Raw genomic sequence first — 18876 nt, forward strand, 5'->3', positions numbered from 1 at the left:
GCCCTCAAAAAGGTTACTTCTGGTCTGATCTTTTCCCATTGAAAACAATGACAAAATTCCCACTGGATCAAAAAGGAAGGAGCCCCTTCTCTCAGGGACGTTGCTTGCAGGGTATGGGCACTCTGTGTTGTCTGAAACTCCTAGGAAGACACTGCTTAAAGGGCAGGCTTGGCCCAAATAGATGAAACTGATGCAAATGAATAAAAACTTGAGCATTGCGCAAAAAGACGGCAAGAAGTATGACGGACCAGCCCCGGTGTATGAAGGTGATGTGGAAATACCTTTTGGATCTCATGTGCATCTCTTTCTCTGGAATGAATCTTTCCTTTGGTTTGAAGAGGTTATCTAGCAGAGGGAAAATAAAGTTAATATTAGATGAATCTGTGTTTACTGAAATTTCAAGCTTCACTTTCCGCTTAGTCATGCTATGGTATTCCTGATTAAACTTCCGATGACTTGAGGTCAGATCTGCATAGGTCAATAGAAAGGCTTTTAACAACTTCATCTGGAGCTCAGTTGGGTCCCAAAGCTGCCATCTGGAAAGGGAAAGACATTTATTTTAAATGTATCCAACTCTTGTCATTGCCACACGCAGCTGTGTAGGCCTCTGCTCAGCCCAGCGCCGGCTGCCAGCAGGGCTGCAGCAGGTGAGGCCCATGCTGCAGGCCATGTCCCCAGCCGCTGTGTGTCAGGGTCCTGGCTTGGCACCATCCTTTCCACTTCGATTTAAACATATTTTACAGGGCTGCGAGTAATTATGCTGCATGCTAGGGGGAGGAAAATTGTATTACTCTTTGCTGATCAACTATGAGGATATCGGAGATAATTTCAGTCAACGTTTCCCTTGATACAGGGAAATAATTACTGATCTTCATAGTCAGTGGGTCCCAGGACTAGGTAATTTTAACACCTTGCTTGCTAAAATGGTCTCCGAATAGTTTTTGCATGTCATTTGTACAGGGTGGGCAGCCAGGAGGCACGGAGGACAGGGTGCAGTGCCCTGAGTAGTCACATTAAGCTGGAAGTCAGAGGAATTTGCAAGTGCTTTTGCAGAACATATGTATAAGATAAATGTGTGCAAACTTTTAAGCACTTCCATTTGCCAAGGAAGTTTAGAAGACATAATATATATCACAGCAGGCACCGCGTCAGCCTCTTTCTGCCATCTCACTGAAGAGACAAAATAGAATAATCAAGACAAGGAAACAAATACAGCGAATAATTTGTTCCAGAACTGCCCAGTTCAGACGCTGGCCCGGAGCAAACCCAGCCGCCACTACCCAAAAGAGCCCCCTTCCCAACAGGTTTGTGGGGCACGCTGTTGAAGACACCAAATGTTTCAGGGATATTTATGGGAGTTGTCGTAGCAACCTAACAGCCTCCAGCAGCATACGGGGCTACACCCAGAGGCAAAACCGTGCTCAGATTACCGCCTTGCTCGAAAAATGCTGCGTGCCCTTGAAGCTGCTGTATCTCCATGTAAAAATAAAAGGGAGCTATGCAGCAGTTTCTATTCTAACCTGGTACTGCTTTCAAAATGCAAATTGTGAAAGGAGAGGAGGCCGTGAAGCTTCCTCTGCCCTAGGAATAACTTTTCTCCACTCAGTGCTTATCTAGGCTTAATAATTATTATTACATCTTCAGTAGACACAAGCAACATACTCGATTTACTGGAAAAATATAATATGACTTTTTTAATTAGTGTTTTAACGTTCATTTACATGCTCATTAATTTAAAAGGAATAAACACTTGGGTGCTATAGCTACCCAAATAATCCTAATGCTTCATGAAGCAGATTGCCTCTGTGACCCTGCAGAAGGATTAGGGACCAACAACACCATCCTGCTGGGACCAGTGCAGTTCTCAGCACATGGTTGCAAACCTCATCTGACTGGTCATGGTTGCAGGACACATCCCTTCCCCAAGGAATGTCCTCTAACCTGGACAATGGCACAGGACCACAGTCTGAAATCATATAAAACCGTCACCATGGGTTCTCTGCAGCACTGAAACAAAAATAGGAGATGCTTGGGCAGTCCCTGGTGTGACCAACATTTCCTTGGCTGTTCCTATGTCTTTGGGCGCAGCAGAAACCTGCACAGCCCACACCACATTACGACACTTCCACATTAACGAATCTTCCAGATCTTTATGCAGAGCCACTGGAACCTGTGAGAATAATTCTCTCTGGATGACACAGAAATCATCTTGAATGGTATCAGGCTCATCACTGCCCATGATTCTACCTGGAATCTATATGTGTCTGTGCCAGAGGCTTTGAAGGAGGAATCAAAAAGAGATTCTTGGGAAAATCCTCCAAGAAAAATAATAAATCTGCCTTGGTTATAAATATACCCTTCATGAAGCAGTACAAGGTCAAAAGGGTAACACTTCTATAGGTAAACACTCATGTAGTATCTCTCAGCTTGCTCTCAGGTCACTATGTCTGAGAAAAAAATCATGTATAAGTATCAAACAAATAATGTTCTTGAGGAATTTTGGGATGAGAATTCTAAAATTAACTGAAATATAAATAAAAAATGTTTTAAATTAGAAAATTAACCAATGTTTAAACATGCATATGATTTTTATGTTCAGAACTGAACATAGGATTGAACAAAACATATTTCCAAGAGGAGGAGCAGCACGTACTCAGTGCTATAAAAACTTGCCAATCACACCATGACGACCTGAATTAACATTCATTTTACCAAACCAAGGCCCAGGTTAGGCATAAAATGGACAGTTCCCCAAGCTGATAGACTCCTAAATTGCATTTTATCAAAGTTCCTTATCAGATCTCATAGCCTTGTAATGGTTTTGGAGAAAACGATAAAGAAGGATAAAAGAGAAGGGATTTCAAAACAGACATTTGGTATTTCCAGTGATGCACCACAGTTAGAAATAATTTTAAAAATAAAAATAATTAAAAAAAATATAAAAATAATAATTAAAAAAAAGGTATAGACAGGCATGAAGAACTTCCTTGGTGTTTTATTCAAACCCTGTCAAACCACCAAGCTTCCAGTATTTATACCAATTCTGTGTGGAGCAATGGTCTGTGAGATCTCCGTGGCAGGGAAAAGAAGCTACTTCAGCAAGTTGTAAATGAAGGTAAATGGGTCATCACTGCAATATATTTTAACTCATGGTAAACTGCACCTCAGACAGGATGAGCAACTTTCCTGCCTGGAAGTTATTAAGCGTTTAGACAAAGAATAGATAATAGGGTGTGTGGGAACTGTCCCCTGACTTCCTGTTTACCACTAAGTCGTTCAAACACTTAAATTGAAATAATAAAATAAAATAAAATAAAATAAAATAAAATAAAATAAAATAATAAAACAAATAAAAATCAAAGGCTAAACTCTGCCCATCAGAATACATATACATTTTCCACTAATATGAATGTGAATTCTCAAACTGTTAGGAGCTAAAATGTACCTTTGAGGGTGTGTTGTCAGTTCCTGAAAGGCTAAGCACTGATAATAGCGATGCTCTAATTGCACTGTTTTTTCACTGAACTAAAAAAATAGCTCACCAAATGCCCATTCACCCAGAGAAGTTCTAAGATATATGTTTTTTTTGTTTGTTTGTTTTTGTTGTTGTTTTGTTTTGTTTTGTTTTTTAACACTGCTTTCAAAATAAACAGTCCCCTAAAAAAATAAATTAACCTTGTATCTAAGATAAATGTCAAGGTGGCATTCAGCTTAGCATGCCCGCAGCACTTGACTGGGAATTCATCCAGAGAAACCAAAGAGTGCCTACACCCCAGGGTACTGCCCAAAGTTTTACACATTTCATATCAATGACTTCATGAAATGAATTACATCAACTGCAGTCAATAGATGATGTTTTGGTGTTATTTATTAAAAGAATGCAGTAAGCCACTAGATAAAAATGTGAAGGCAAGACTGCCTGGAATTTCTGCTCATCTCCAAGAAATGCTGAAGGTCTATAGAGGTCCTGCTACCAAGAGGACCCAAAGGCAGGTGGTTCATGGGCTGTTCGGATGTGGCCTACTCTGTGGCTATTGAGACTTCTGATCCTCCCTAGTATTTCAGTCTTAGCAAAGGAAAATGTCATTAGTGTCTATAAAAACATTAAAAACTACAGGTTTATGGAAATACTTTAACGATAAATTCATTTTGGGCACGATACGGGAGACCAATCCCCTCTATCCAAATGACATTTGAATATTCTTGGACTTCATCCAGAAAAAAAAAAAAAAACAAAAAAAAACCAACTATCTAACCTGGCCTTCCCAATTCATTCCTGTTTGACTACAGCATATAGTATTGAAAAGCCTATAATTTCCATTAAAAAAAAAAAAAAAGACATTAATGAAGAAGGTATGACAGATTTGGCAAACTGATCAAAAGGTTTGTTCCATCTTTAGTAAAACTTGCACCATCCTCTCAGTCCTGTTTTCTTTAGTTTCAGCTTATAAACACGGATGAAATCAGCCCTCTTACTCCCTGATTAAAAAGTCCGTCATCGAAAATTCAGTTTTCAATTTGGCTACTTCAAGACCCTAATGAAATTATCCCCCAGCAATTTGACTGAACTTTGTGAGTCACCCTCTATAATGCGCATTGTTTCAACACTGTAATTGTTTGCACAGAAAACTTCATATTTGAAGATTTTCCAATTTATCTCCACCTTCCTTGGCACCACCTTGGGACACGGACCCCTTGTGCTGAGGGGCCTCTCTCAGATGCTCACCCCATTGTAAAGAGCTCCAGAAACCCAGAAAGTTGGGCTTTTACATGCCCAAAAAGCTTTCTGCAATGCTGGCTGGATTTTCTCTACTTGATATTAATTGGCAATGTACTCTAGCACACTTTCACAGGCTTTTGACTTCAGTCTTGCTTATTTATAATTGTCCTTCTTGCTCACCTCCCTGGGCTCTCCTATACATTTCCTATTTCTCTCCTGTTACTATTGCATTGCACAGATGCTGACTCTCTCCCCCCACTCATAAGGATGAGGACGTGGAAGGGACGTGCAGGTCAGCCCATTCACTACACCCACCTCCTCCCCTGCCACCACAGCAAGTCCCCACAGGACCTTGTCCCCTGGTGTCAGTGCCCTGCAAGGTGCCGCCCACGTCTAGCTGACTCACAGGCACCGCTGTAATCAAGGTGATGGATAATAATATCATAAAAATAGGTCATCCCTCTTCCTAATTCAATTACCTGACTGCAGCTTAATCTTTATTCAGAACTGTCAACCTTAACTAAGTGGCCAGGCGCCAACAGGATCAGTAGCGCTACCGCTAGCTATGAATATTGACAGGGAAAAGAAACCTGAGCAATGGCACAACTAAAGTCATACATGAGCAGAGATGGGCAGGAGGCTGCAAACATCCCATCAGCCACCAATGGCATCTGAAGAGCACAAGGATGCACATCTACCGCTGCAGGAGCTGCTGGCTGCACTCTTAGTGCAAATTCTCTGATTGTTGTCTTCTCCTCTCCCCAGTGAATCTGCAGTCCCAGTAACAACCTCCAACAGGCACCTTGAAAACACAAACAAAACCAGCAATCCCTTGCCCTCCAGGCTTTTGAAGTTACAATAAGGCTTTTTGGAGCGGTTTAGGAGCATGGCTGAGGAGGTATAAACTTGTTTCCAAAATATTGCTAAAGATACGGGGTTTGGAGTATTACTGGATACAAACGCAGAGGAACAGCAGGCACATCGGTAGGAGCTGAATGGTGACTTTCCACTTCCAGTGCCATTTCCAACGAACCACCACCCTCCCAAAGGAGAGCAAAATGGAAGGTATGAAAAAACCATATGTGCCTGAGAAATGTTTTAAACCTCTGAAAGTGCTTGTGTACACTAAGATCAGAAGGCTGTTCATTATGCAGATTTAAAGGCCTATAAACAGCTGGTAGTCCTGTCACTGAAGTAATTACATTACGGTTTTCGAGATTTAAATCCAGTTATTTGAACATTGTTTCTATTCAGTTCGTCACAGTGGGATCTCTAATTTGTTCGACATAGTCAACAGCCGAGTAGTCTATCTTGGACTAATTAGCACTCTCAAAATGTAGCACTACACATTATCCAGCACAAAGGCTAGTGTGAGAGTCTCATGTTCTTTGCCTTCAAAGCACTCTCGTGACGATAAAATCTTCTACAGGATAAACATTTTTATTTTTCCAAGATTACTTTTAGCTTTTCATAAAATCCTACTCATGAATTACAATTAAAAATCATAAACAACTTGGATTTTTTTTTTGAGGATGAGAAGGTAAACGGAAGCTGCACAGATGTTGGTATTTATATGGAAATGATGTTGAGTGCCAGCTATTTCTTTCATCTTCAAGAAACTGTAAAGTTGTAACAACACTGTCAAAACATTGGAAAAATGTGTTATCTGATAATTTCATCTTATCAATAAAGATATTTTAGCCTGATAAAACAAATTTAGGCAGAGGAAAAATTCTGAAGGTCATGGTCGTTCTTCTGGGTGACACTGAAATAATGCAAGTCAGGAGAGAAGCACATGTAACAAGCTTATTTTGGAGAGATTACATGAAATAGCGACAAATTTATGGAGTGCAGAAGGGAAACATCTCGGGCTGCAGAACCCCCCTCATTTATGCCTGAATAGGAGCTGGCTGCCATCTGATGGGGCAGTCCCACCTTGACTTCTCTCCGCATGGACACAGACGTGCACACAGGGAACTGGGCCAGGACATGTCCTCTGGAGGCAGAAAAGGAAGGGGATATCTAGCATTACTGCCAGTGTTTGTGGTGTGTGTGCTCTGCAAGCATCTTGGTGTTCACACAGACACGCTCCTCCTGCCCAGCCACAAACGCACTTATAATCCATCCTTGGGGTCGCTGTGTCGGGGTCAGTGGAAATTACCTTCCCCAGCCAACCTGCCCTTATGAAAATCACTGGAAAATGCATGAGGGTGTGCTGGCAATGAGCCCTATGAACCTCGAAGCCATAAAGACCTCTCCACACATCCCAAAGACAAAAAAAAGAGCAAAGCGGAAGCTATCAGGCTGAAGAGAAGCAACCACAAGATCACACCCTGAGGCCTAGGGATGCCATCAATACGATGCTGTATGCCTAAGCAAGTTTCCAGGTACTCGTTTTACTCTCCTGGGTTCTTAATTTCAAATGTGGTTTCAGTGCATGTTGCTGTGAAAGAGCAGACTGCTTCTGAGACCAAGAAAGCTGCAGGAGGGCTGGGTTTGGCAGAGGTTTTTCAGACTAGCAAGGAGGAGAAGCATCAGCACCAGAGGCTGTGGAGATGTGGCAGAGCCACTGTCCTGCATGCTCAGAAGTGTTTGGTGCCCAGTTCCCTTGACTTCTAAGGACTGCTGATGTCTAATAGCTGGTTTGGCCTTCATGACTGCAATAGCACAACACTGGGCAGCAGCCACCAGGCCCGTCCCCTGCTTGGCTTTGGTGTCACAGCTGCTCCTGGACCACCACTGACCTACAACTGGGTGTAGCCAGAGAGGGTGGTGGCGTTTAGGACTTTGTCTTTGGACCTGAAAGCACAACTTGATGTAGGATGGTATTTTTCCTTTTCTGGGCACTTTGTGATCTCCATAAATCCCAGGCTCTCAGCCACTTCAAGAGCTGGCTAAGAAACAGTGCAATAGTCAGGGATGAACCTTGCCATGTTGCCTTTGCTCAGCCAGTTTGGCTGGCAGGCAGCTTTTGGTGTTGTTGGCACAGGGATGAGGTAGACATGCAGCCTGGGAGCCTGCTTTGGGAAGGGCACGGTCTCATTAGACCCATAAAAACAAGAAGCTGGTGCCAAGGGAGGTGGTGCTGCTCTCCTCCCTCTCCATCTCCTGTCCGCCCTCCCAGTCACAGTGCTGCTTCATGAGCTGGATCTGTCTTTTTTTTTTTTTTTTTTTAATGAGACACAAAGCCCTTCCTTACTTGAAAAGCACATTTTATGTGCAAAAATGGCTTTTCCAGAGAATATAGAATAATGATGACAATAAATGACAACTTCCCTTCCTTCCCACCTGAGGAGCAGGCAGAAGGGAAGGAAAAGGCTGTGAACACGGTGGGACAGAGGTTGTCACCAGCAGAGCCACCAGCAGGACACAGGCATCCAACACCCCAGCAAGCATGCAGGGGAAACCCTTGTCTCTTCTAAAAGAGGTGCAGCCAAAAAAAATTTAGGAACATCTGTACTAAACAAGGATCCCGTGCTCTGGGACTCATTAATGATACTAATCCTTCTGCACAATAGCATCCACGAGGAGAAGTCCTAAAATACCAATTGTCAGGACTCAGAGCAAATTAAATATGCTCAGTACACTCCTACACACAGCCTTCTGAACTGCAGCCCACACAGTTGTGCTTTATCAGAGATCTAGGATTTACAACATTAATTACAGTTATTCTTCAACAACAGACATGTGACACTTCTGTCTTTATAAAAATATTAAGATTTTACAAATAGGAAATTACATGCGGCTACATGAACGCAGATGAGTTATGGAAACTAAAGATTCTCTTTAGACAAATTTATCTTTAATGACCAACTACTAAGAGAGGGAAATAGTAATTTACTTGAATGAATAATGAATATGTTTCAATATTATGCTTTTATTGCTCATTAAACAAGCATAAAAATTAATCATCATTTAAGGAGAACGAGGTTTAACCTTTCAACTTTTTGTTTCACAGAGTGTTTGCAGAGCAGTCTGGGGGGATTTTTAAGATGACCAAACAAAGAAGGAGATATCTGCCACTTCTTCAGAGACAAATGACAAACTCCTCCAGCCTGGAGGCCTCGCTGGGGCTGGGGCAGAGCCTCCACACCACACTGCAGCTGGGCAGCGTGGCCCTGAGCCATCTGAACCCAAACAAATTACCTTGGATAACTGAAGTGGAGAATAAATTTTATTGTCTCATTAACACGCACTTCATGTTTTGTGCTTTGTTTATATGTGCTTATTTAGCTTGTACTGGAAATCCCATTACGTATATAAGTTAGACGCCACCATACCAGAGCAAACAGCATAGATTTAGCGATAGCAAATAATATTCCCCACTGCTAAGCATGCCAAGAAAAATAACATAATTTTGAGGGGGAGTGAGCAGAGCTGATGTAGTTGTCTTAAAAACTGCAAACTAGTACACTAATTAGAACTTCATCACCTTCTCATTGAGAGACTTGGTGAGTGTTACTGACCTCTGTGAGTCATTAGCCTTCCATCCTAAAGTCCATGGTCTAAAAGACCATCGCTGGTCTTTTAGATCATTTGGGTGTATTTTTGCTTGCTTAGGCTTTGTCAGAAGAAGAGATGAGGACAGACTTAATCATAAACATGGCTATTTAATGTTTTTAATTGTTTTATTTTTCAGCAGAATAATGTGGCTTCAGAGACACGGTTTAAAACCAAAAAGTTAAGAGGAACGCCAACCAATCAAATACATCTTTTTTTTTTTTTTTTTTTTCTTTTGTCAACTGAATTAAGTAAAAGCCAGATGGCAATTAAAAAAATAAAATAAAATGTGGGTGATTTGTTTAGCATCCTGTGCCTAGATAATATTTACAGAGATGCTATTGGGAGGGAGCTGCTGGATATTGAGGCTGTTTACCACAAGGGCAATAAAATAGCCTAATCATTCAAATTAGGAGATCACAGAGTTTAGATGTGCTGATTTAGCAGTCATGCACACAGCTGCTGGGCAGACAAGACAAGCTCACCTGCTGAGAAGAGCAGACTGGGACTCCTACACCCAAACCCCACCTGTCCCCATACCTGGGACTTCTCACCCCAGATCACTCCTTCTGTGGCAGGTACAAAATGCCAATAATTGCTAACGAGTCTATAACGAGCAGCAACCCACATCGTGCTGAATGTGACTGAATGTGACAATGACAAAACACCCCCAAGGAAGGATGCCATGGAGCACCCCATGTCCACTAACCCTGTCTCTGTGTTTCAGAGGATTTATTCTCTGAGCACCAGGACGTATGTTGGCACACCAGCAGGGTGAAACAGGAGCAGCAGGTCTCGTGTTTTTTCACAGCATTAATACAGAAATACTATACACATGGCAAGGTTTCAAAAACAAGTAGAGAACCATTACTGGTCACAATTCAACTTACCGCTGAGCGGGTGAGGGATGGTGTATTGCTTTTTTTTGCTTGAGGCAGATGTTGTGGAAAGTTTGCGAACAAGAAGCGCTCCTTGGTTGCTTACAGGAGCATCATTCTGCTGGGCTTTCCTCTGCTGGACCATATGTTCCAGCTTCTTCAGCCTTTCTTGCGAACGGGAAATGAACTGAGGCTTGTGAATTTCTAGCGCTTCCTAAATGAAACAGAGAAAACACTTAGCTTTAGAAAAAGGAAGGAAAAAAACAAATGGTATTCATCTAAGTGGGTTCAGTAAGAGATTCCCCATGAAAATCATTGCTGGTCTGAATAAAGTTCATAAACTGCCTTCCGATCTGCTTTTGCTCCCTTTTGCTGTTAGAAAGCTGCCTTAGCGTGTTTATTTCCACATCAGACAAAGAATATTTATAGGAAAAAAATAAAAATAAGAAGACATATCCAAAAGGTTTTGAATTACACATTTTATAAGTTACCCGTATTCAAGTTCTTGACGTTTTGCCTACTTCTTTGTCTCACCCCATCTCCAAAGCAGCTTGTCACTGACCGTTCACAAACTTTCCTGTTTACTTTGATTATCACACAGATCCATTCATGGATGATCCAGAAAGAAAATGCTTTCCAGTCAAAGGTTGCTTCAACATTTAGGAATGTTTCAAGGCAGAGGACAGGAGCAGAAGTTGCTCTGAGATATGCACTGGACCAGGAGGAGGAAAACACTGGATCTGCTGATGTGGCTTTGCACCAACCTGGGTCACAGCCATGCCTACGGCAGCTGCTGGTGGCTCTGGATGTCATGCAAAGTTGGGAAAGTGCCAGTTTCAGGGTATGATTTTACAAGCACCTTTGGGACCCTTGTAAACCCCCAATTTTTACAATTTTTATCACGGTTCTCCACGGAATGGCAGCTGGGACTTGCCCAACCAGGCAACCCACAGCAAGTCTCGGCAAGTAATGAAAGCAACCAAACACCACCAGAAAGGAGAAAAATCAAGGACATGCCAACTTCTGCCCCCAGCCAGTTCCCAGCAGCAACACCATCCATGAGAAAATAAATAAATAAAATTCACTCCCCACATTAAGCCCACCCATAAAAATAACGGGTATTTTACCTTCAGTGTCAGTGGGGTGGGTGGTCTCTCGGGCTCGGGGCTGGCATCTGGCTGGGCGAGCGCACTGCGGCTCTGGCGAGCGGCATCCAGGCGGCGAGGTGCAGACAGAGCTTCCCAGCTGGCTCCAGCCCGCTCCTCCTCCTCCTCGTGCTCCTCCGCTTTGCCACTTGAACCACAAGATTCGTAATCACCTTCAAGAGATTTAAAAGTTCATTAAGAGTGCATGGTTAATTTTTTATTGGGTTCTCCACCTCATTAGACAGAGAGGGCAATTTCTGAAATAAGAATGCCAAGGTATTATTAATAGGCCTCATTAAGCAGAATAGATCACATCTAATCATAGGTGCTACTCACTGCCCTGTGACACCCAGAGTATCTTTCACATTAAGCCAGGCACCGCATCGAGGCATAATTACCCTGCTCTGATGCTTAGCTCCGTTTGATGGTAGTCACTTCCCAAAAGCATGACGCTTCTCTAATATGGTTGCATTATGGAAAGCAGAGGCTATCACGCTGCAGCTCACAGTTTATTTCAATTTATTGCATGTATCGCAGGAAATAACATAATGTTATAGATCTTAATCACATATCATTTCTCTTTGACCACACTGAGGCTTTCATAAACCCTCCTCTTGTTTTTTTTCTTTCCTGATAATATGGTTTGCTTTCTATCATTCCTATGTGTTCATTAGCCAGTTGAATGACTCCATGAAAAAACTAATAAACTAGGACTTAATATACATTGTAGCACATTATTATGAAACCTGTCAATTCACAAAGTCCTGCATCAAGAAAAAAAGGTGATTTTCTACTCTTAGGACTATGCTTTAATGCTCTCTTACTGATATTTCCTTCAAAAGTTAGCACCAAAAGAGGGGATGTACTCAAAAATCAGACAGTTGACAAGATTCTCATTTAGAGGAGAAAATTAAATGTAATCCAGAATAACAAATTAACTTCAGAAAAGGTCCATATGCAGTATTTTGAAAAGTCAAACTGGAATACTTCTTCCTTGCCAAATAATTTGATTTCTAGAACTAAATATCTGGGAATAAAGCCCATTACTGTTTTATTTCAATTTTTGGTTACAATAAACTTAAAATATTTTCCTCGCTATGACATATTGTACATATTATATTGTACTTAAAAAAAAAATGTTAAAATGATCTGTTTTGGGTACATCTGCCTTATAAAAGCCTGAACTGTATTTCCTCCCTAATACTGCTCTCGTTAATATAATATTTTTTGGAAAAAAAAAGAAAACTGAAACCTGTGAACATGAAATTAAAACTTTTAATAAGTAAAGTTTTCAGAGGTGTCAATTAACTTTATCTTTAATAAATCTCCATGGATGCTTCACTTTCTTAAAGCAAAGTCACGTTTGGGTAGTGAAGTGGCATGATTTAACTTCCTGCACTGAAAGCAGAACATCGGTTTCACTAAGTGAAACCTTTATAGTCAATAATGACTATAAAGGTTTTCCCTACCTGCTTACAAGAAAGGAATCTGTAAGAAAAAGGGATATATGACCATTGCAGCATTGTTAAGGTATAGTTAGAGTAAATTTCTTACAAATGTATTGATACTAAAGCCGAATTCATCTACAATATGATTCAGTTGTCTTCTGCAAAACTCTCTTATGCACGAGTTCTGCTACTCATCTCCATGGGAAGTAAGACATACATAGAGCTGTTGAATTAGAAGAAAGTATTGCTTAAGTAGTGAAAGCTTGCTGATAAAAAAAGATTGCAGAGGTAAATGGTATCTAAACAAGGTTGTAAAAATAACCTTGGTTACGGTGTTTCTTGGTCGGACTGGGAGTGTTTCACTCTGCAGTTTTAATGTTTTTTCAAGATTTTCTTGAACCTACCTACAAAGTAAACCCATCTTTCTCATTTTCATTTTGTTTTCTATTAACCATAGCAATGTATACAGTTTGATTAGTTGATGGGATCTCTCACTAGATGACTCATACTCAGCACTTAAAGCTGGACAAAAATGGACTGAATTTCCATTATTTCACTTTTTTCTTTGAGACTGATCTCATCTTATTATTGAAACCATATTCCTAACAAGCACAGCAGGATTTGTACCTTACTTTTTAGGAGCTGGTTTTGCCTGTGAACATTTTCTTCCAAGAGGACTCTTGATGAAGTTTTTGTGTTGCACATACTTTTGGAGACAGACATTCTTGGTTTCAGGATGCCCTGTGCTTGGATCTCTTTGGGTATGGAGGTGTCCTTGGAGGGATCTTTGTTCTTCAATGAGCCACCAGCAGTGGTTGTCCTTCTGGATGGTGTATCCAGAAGAGAGGCAGAAGTTGTTGTGCCTCTGATCGTGGTGGTGTACTGCTTCCTCTGGCTTCCAGACGACATTTGTGTTCCTGTGAAAAACAGGGGGAAAAAAAATCTATAGCATGAGAACTCTATTGTTGTTTTCAGCCCTCTGTTCCTCATCATTTTGATTTCCAGCAAAACTGGAAACTGCTTTTAGCCATATATTTTAAAAGTTGTAACTGATACAAATGACTATCATGACTGCCATGCAGCTGTACTGCAACAAAATGTTACTGATAGAAATAATCAGAGCATACTCTTCATAAAAATAAGCTTTCATTCTAAATAATGTATGTCCAATAGACAGTGTGGAAGGAGTCAAGAAAACTCTAATGCAAATGTATGCCACGTGGTTTTCCCTTGTCTCTTATTCACTTAAGAGACAAGTTTCAGATTGGTTAAACCTGGTCAAAATTATAATTATGGATCCAGTCATGGCTGTGATGAAAGCTGAGGTCCATGTGGGTTTGGGGTCAGGGTTTTAAGGTCTCCATAGTGGGGTGCCTGCCTCAGAAGCACCACTCATCTCCAACATGTTAAGGTCCATGTTCTACCTCTCTAAAAAGCCATGGCAGGAACCAGCAACAAAAAGGTCCAATTTGTACAAGATTCACTTTCCCCTAAAATTGTTTTCATGTGAAGGATGTTGCACAGCATCTGCAAATGCAGGATCTTGCCATGTCAAAAGCAACGGAGCACTCTGCTACACAAACCTTGAAAGACAATTCAAACAGACCATCACTACAGCCTGCAAAACCCTAGCAAATGGAAAGTGTGGGTACATGAGCACATAGAAGTGACCATTCTTATAGGTGCATCTTAGGTAAAGTTCAGAAAGAAGAGGAAGTAATAATAAAGATGTCAGGAAAGGGAATTTAAAGAATTGGGAACAGCATGGAAAGGGCATCAGGATCAGCCAGGGGGAGGAAAGACAGAAAGAGCAGATGGGAACTATTTTAGGTCCCTGTAAACCACTACCAGAGGTTCCTAAAAGGCAGACACCCACACAGCCACGAACACAGCATGACTCTGCTCTTGTTTTTTAATACTGTTCAAAAATTACTAATGGCTGTCCTAGTCACAGGCTGGCTGAAGACCTGAAGATTTACGTAGGTGGAAATGACCGATAGCTGTTAAAAATTTGGTGAACTGAGGCAACTGGGAGAACTTGGAAGTGCAAGGTAAAACAAACAAACAAGCAAAAACCCAACACAGCTGGTGTCAGTCCCAACCATAAAGACAAACACACCAGGTAGTGATTGTCCCATTTTTTACATGGACATAAGACATTTTACAGAGTACTGGCATTTCACGACACTTTAAAAAGTGGCCACATAATTCCTCTCTCCTCTGACTCATTCCCAACAGCTGCCCCTCTCTAAACATTTCTTCCCTGTGTCTCAGATGAGGACAGAAGGAAGATTGCTTCTATCTTTGTCCTCTGATCCAACTGAAAAGAAGGGATGGAGTGGCACATTATGTTAAGCCCTTCCTTAGAGTCATTAGGTAAAATTAAATCCTGCAGTGAGGTGTGGGGTATTTTCAAGTCACTTTCCCAATCCTTAATCTACTCCTAATTAGATGGGAAAAACGCTGCCACAAAAGGATGGTTTCCTACACACCTTAATGATCTGAATAACTCATGCTTTGTGCTGATCTTCCTGTATTTTGGGGAAAATCAAAAACACTAAGGTACAGCTTCTAGCCTCTTCCTTAGCAAGCAGAGCAGATTTTTTTTTAACATAATTTCACATTTCTTTCTGTAAACTGAACTGTCAGTACAGGGAGGAGCCAGCTCCCCAGGGGAGTCTCTGGTGAGGAATCCCAGAAGGTCAGCATGGAAAGAAAAAATAACTTTTTTTCTAATTAAATTCATTGAGATGAACCACATCCTAAGAAATTTCACATCCATACAGAAAATCTGGTCAAAGCAAGGCAGTGCACACAAAGCTCACATATTCTAATCTAGCAATCCAAGCTCTCCCTCTTCTCTCTGGTATAACCGATTTTTCTCCTTGCTTTTCACACATTGCAAGTATTTGCCTTCTCTTTTGTCAAACCCCATCTCTCTCCTCTCAGAGGAAAACAGTTTTGATGCAAATACTGTCAACAAACCAGGCAGACACAGTTTTGTACAGCCCCTCAGCTGGAGCTCGTGCACATGCAGTGCTCTGCTCCCTCAGTCCCTGACCGATCCTGTACCTGCGGTTACAAACTGTGTTTCTGCAAGTGTTTCATGACATACAGAGGGAAAAGACATTGAGACCGATTAATGGTGTCATGGGCATCAAAGAGTGTTTGTGGCAAGAGGTAGAAACAGGCAGCACAGTAGGAGAAGATGAAGAAAGCAGCAGGTAGCATTAAGTAACTGCAGAGCAGCAGAGAAGGAAGTCTTTTCACAAAGGCAGCCAAGACACTAGAATTAGGGGGGGTGGGAGGAAGGAGGGCAGCTCAGCCACAGAAAGAGCTTGAATGGAAAACAGATTATCTCTTTAAATCAACTTTTAAATTAAAATAGTTTATTGGCCGGCAGAAAGCAGAGAGGAGACAAAAAGAAAGTGGGAAGCAGAAGAGTTCCTGCTCCTCTAAAGCAGTATCGCAGTAGGAGATCATTTGCCTTCATATCTAGAAATGGTCTGCACAGCAAATGCGTGTGTTGTGAAGCCAAACGGCTTCTTCACCAGACTGTCTTACTGCTCAACAACCACCGCTGTGTTCCCAGTACCGGCTATTTGCTACTGCTAGGCATCGGTATCCAAAACTATCATCAGGGGGATGAGAACAGGCTGAAAGGTGGCAAAAAAAATATTTGGGACCAGAGGTGTTAGAGGAGTCATCTCCTGGCCACCACTCCTCTGTAACATCTGAAAACATGGGTCAAAAAAACATTAAACAAATAAAATGGACAAAAGAAAGAAGAGGTACCTGGAGCACTCATCCTCCATTTACCCCTAACTATCAGACCAGCTACTTGTGAATATTGGCTGCTGAGTGTAAGTACAGTAACCTTCAGAAACAGAGAAATTAAGCCCCAGGAACTTTCTAGTATATAGCTCAAGTGGAGACAGCCTTCCCTTCCACACTGCACCTTTTCTCCGCTAAAGGAAATGCCACCAGTGGCATTCTGCCCACAAGGTCTGGGAATTCCCTGCAAAGACATACCATTAGGACAGAAACAAAATACAGGTATGAATGGAAACGGGAATGTGATCTGAAATTACAAAAAACTGATGGCTGTTTCTTAGTATTTTATTGTAACACAAGGTTGTCTAAGAATAATAAAAAATAATAATAAATAAATCTTAAGAAATTCTGCTATAAGAACACTGCACCATTTCTGCATGAATATTGTCCACCTTAGATCTTGTATTAGTATTATAACTAAATCTTAGTCATTAGATCAATTATTAGATACACAATAGGGTTTTTTATTGGTGGTGGTGGTTTTTTGTTTTTTGTAATTAATTAAGGTAATAAGAAAAGGTGCACCTTGTTCTTGTCTGACATTGAAGGCAACCAGAATAATAACAGAGCCAACTTGGTAAAATCTTTCCTCTAACTCCCTCTTGAATTAACCTTTCAATTCAAAAGATATACCCAGGTGCAGTCAATCCCCAGGAAAACACAGCAAAGCAACACAGACATGGGCTCCGAAGACCAACTCTCTCATCCTCAAAGCAGCTGTCAATTACCTTAACTAACAAATGCAGATGCAAATGATATTCAGGGAAAAAAAAAAAAAAAAAAAAAGAAAAAAAAAGAAAAAGCAAAGGTACTGAAAGGTAAGATCACAGAATTTCCCTCTGTACATTCAGGATCCGTTTTTAATATGCCGTGTGGGGAATTAGGGCTGTTACTCTCATTAAGACTATCTGGAATCATATATCTAAATCCCCACGCAGCAAACTGGAAATATATATACCCCTCTGAGTATAGCTAGAATTGCAACTGGATGACTAGTAATATATATGTTTTTTCTATTATCCGAGCTGAAGAAAGACTTTAAAACTAATGAACAAAGACATGCAAGTGCAATGCCGTGGGAGATACAACAGAACAAAACTCAAAGAAAGGGAAAGCAGAATGACGCTGTCAGTAAAATTCAGTGAATAGGTACCCGAGTTGTAAAAGCTCAGCTGCCTATAGGAGAAAAAGTTAAGGAACAAAATCATAATTGAATCTGGAGAGAAGTCATTTTTGCCTCTGTGCAAGAACCCAAAAAGACAACAGTTCAGTTCTTAAAGAATGACCTGAAAATCATGTGATGTTGGAGGAGTTAAAAATATTCTGTAAAACCAAGACTAGATTTTCAAATTTATTTATTTATTTATTTATTTTTGTCAAAGAATCCTTGATCTCTGAGTAAAACGACCATATTGTTTTACTGTAAAGTATCTTTTTACATTTTCCTCCCCTCCCTTCAGGGGGTTTTGCTAACAGGAAGTGACCTTGTATTAGAGCAGGTTAAGCTTGCCTTTCCTTGAAACATTGTCAATTCAGGCAAGCATACACTTTTCCATTGTTACTACATTTCTTTTCCTTTTTTTCACTTTAGATCAGGATAAAGCAGCTTTTCATACTGTCATATAACTCTCTTCCTTGTATTTCACCGTGGATTCCTGACAATTCACGACAAAATGCTTCTTTGAAATGGCCAAAGCTCATCTTAGCAGATGCACAGCACCACAAATCCTCCACGACCACCAAGTAAGCCTGACAAGACATGGCTGGGGAAGGAGACACACAGTGATGATTCCCCGTGTGTCTTTAATGAGATCAAGCATCACCACTATAGGTAGGCTCTACATTATACACCATACACCAACTACTTTTTTTTTCTTTTTTTTCTTTTTTTTTTTTTTTTTTTCTATTAGTAAAACTCCCATGCCCTGGGCTGCTGAGCTCTCCCAGACCTCTGTAATGGAAGCTGACAATTCCAATACCTCAGGCAGACAGGGTCAGCGATTAATATACCTTAAATGTAAGAAACTTCTACTGTTTTGGAGATTTAGACCCAGGCCTGCATAGGCGTGGGTTGTATGAGCAGTAATGCAAAATCCAAACCAAGACTGCAGCCTACTGATGACAAAGACTGATGACTCAATTCCTATCATGCACCAAGCATTACCATTGCTAAGCCATACGGTCTTATAAGTAAACAGACTGCATCATCTCAACAGGCTGGTAACACAGAAAAATGGAAACACTGAGAGCAGTGACAATATTATTAGTTATTTCAGTGTTTGTCAAGGCATGGAAGATAGGAAGGATAATTTATCGTTCAGATCACAGCTGAGGAAAGGACATTGCTTTTA

General features: G+C 41.0%; 1 protein-coding gene across 2 annotated transcripts in view; it reads right to left on the reverse strand.

Annotated features, from left to right (window-relative positions):
* The window catches only part of C7H10orf90 (chromosome 7 C10orf90 homolog), a 64854-nt gene that overhangs the window by 2772 nt on the left and 43206 nt on the right, over nucleotides 1–18876 (reverse strand). The window contains exons 4-7 of one of the 2 annotated variants that reach the window (XM_068689156.1): nucleotides 13324–13608; nucleotides 11226–11416; nucleotides 10111–10312; nucleotides 282–345 (exon numbers count right to left, since the gene is read on the reverse strand). In XM_068689156.1, the coding sequence (XP_068545257.1) occupies nucleotides 282–345; nucleotides 10111–10312; nucleotides 11226–11416; nucleotides 13324–13608 (742 nt within the window). Of the gene's footprint in view, nucleotides 1–281; nucleotides 346–10110; nucleotides 10313–11225; nucleotides 11417–13318; nucleotides 13609–18876 lie in introns of those variants that run through there. The other variant, XM_068689157.1, reaches the window with a different exon arrangement.

This window comes from Anas acuta, chromosome 7 (genome assembly GCF_963932015.1).
Source record: "Anas acuta chromosome 7, bAnaAcu1.1, whole genome shotgun sequence".
Taxonomy (NCBI): domain Eukaryota; kingdom Metazoa; phylum Chordata; class Aves; order Anseriformes; family Anatidae; genus Anas; species Anas acuta.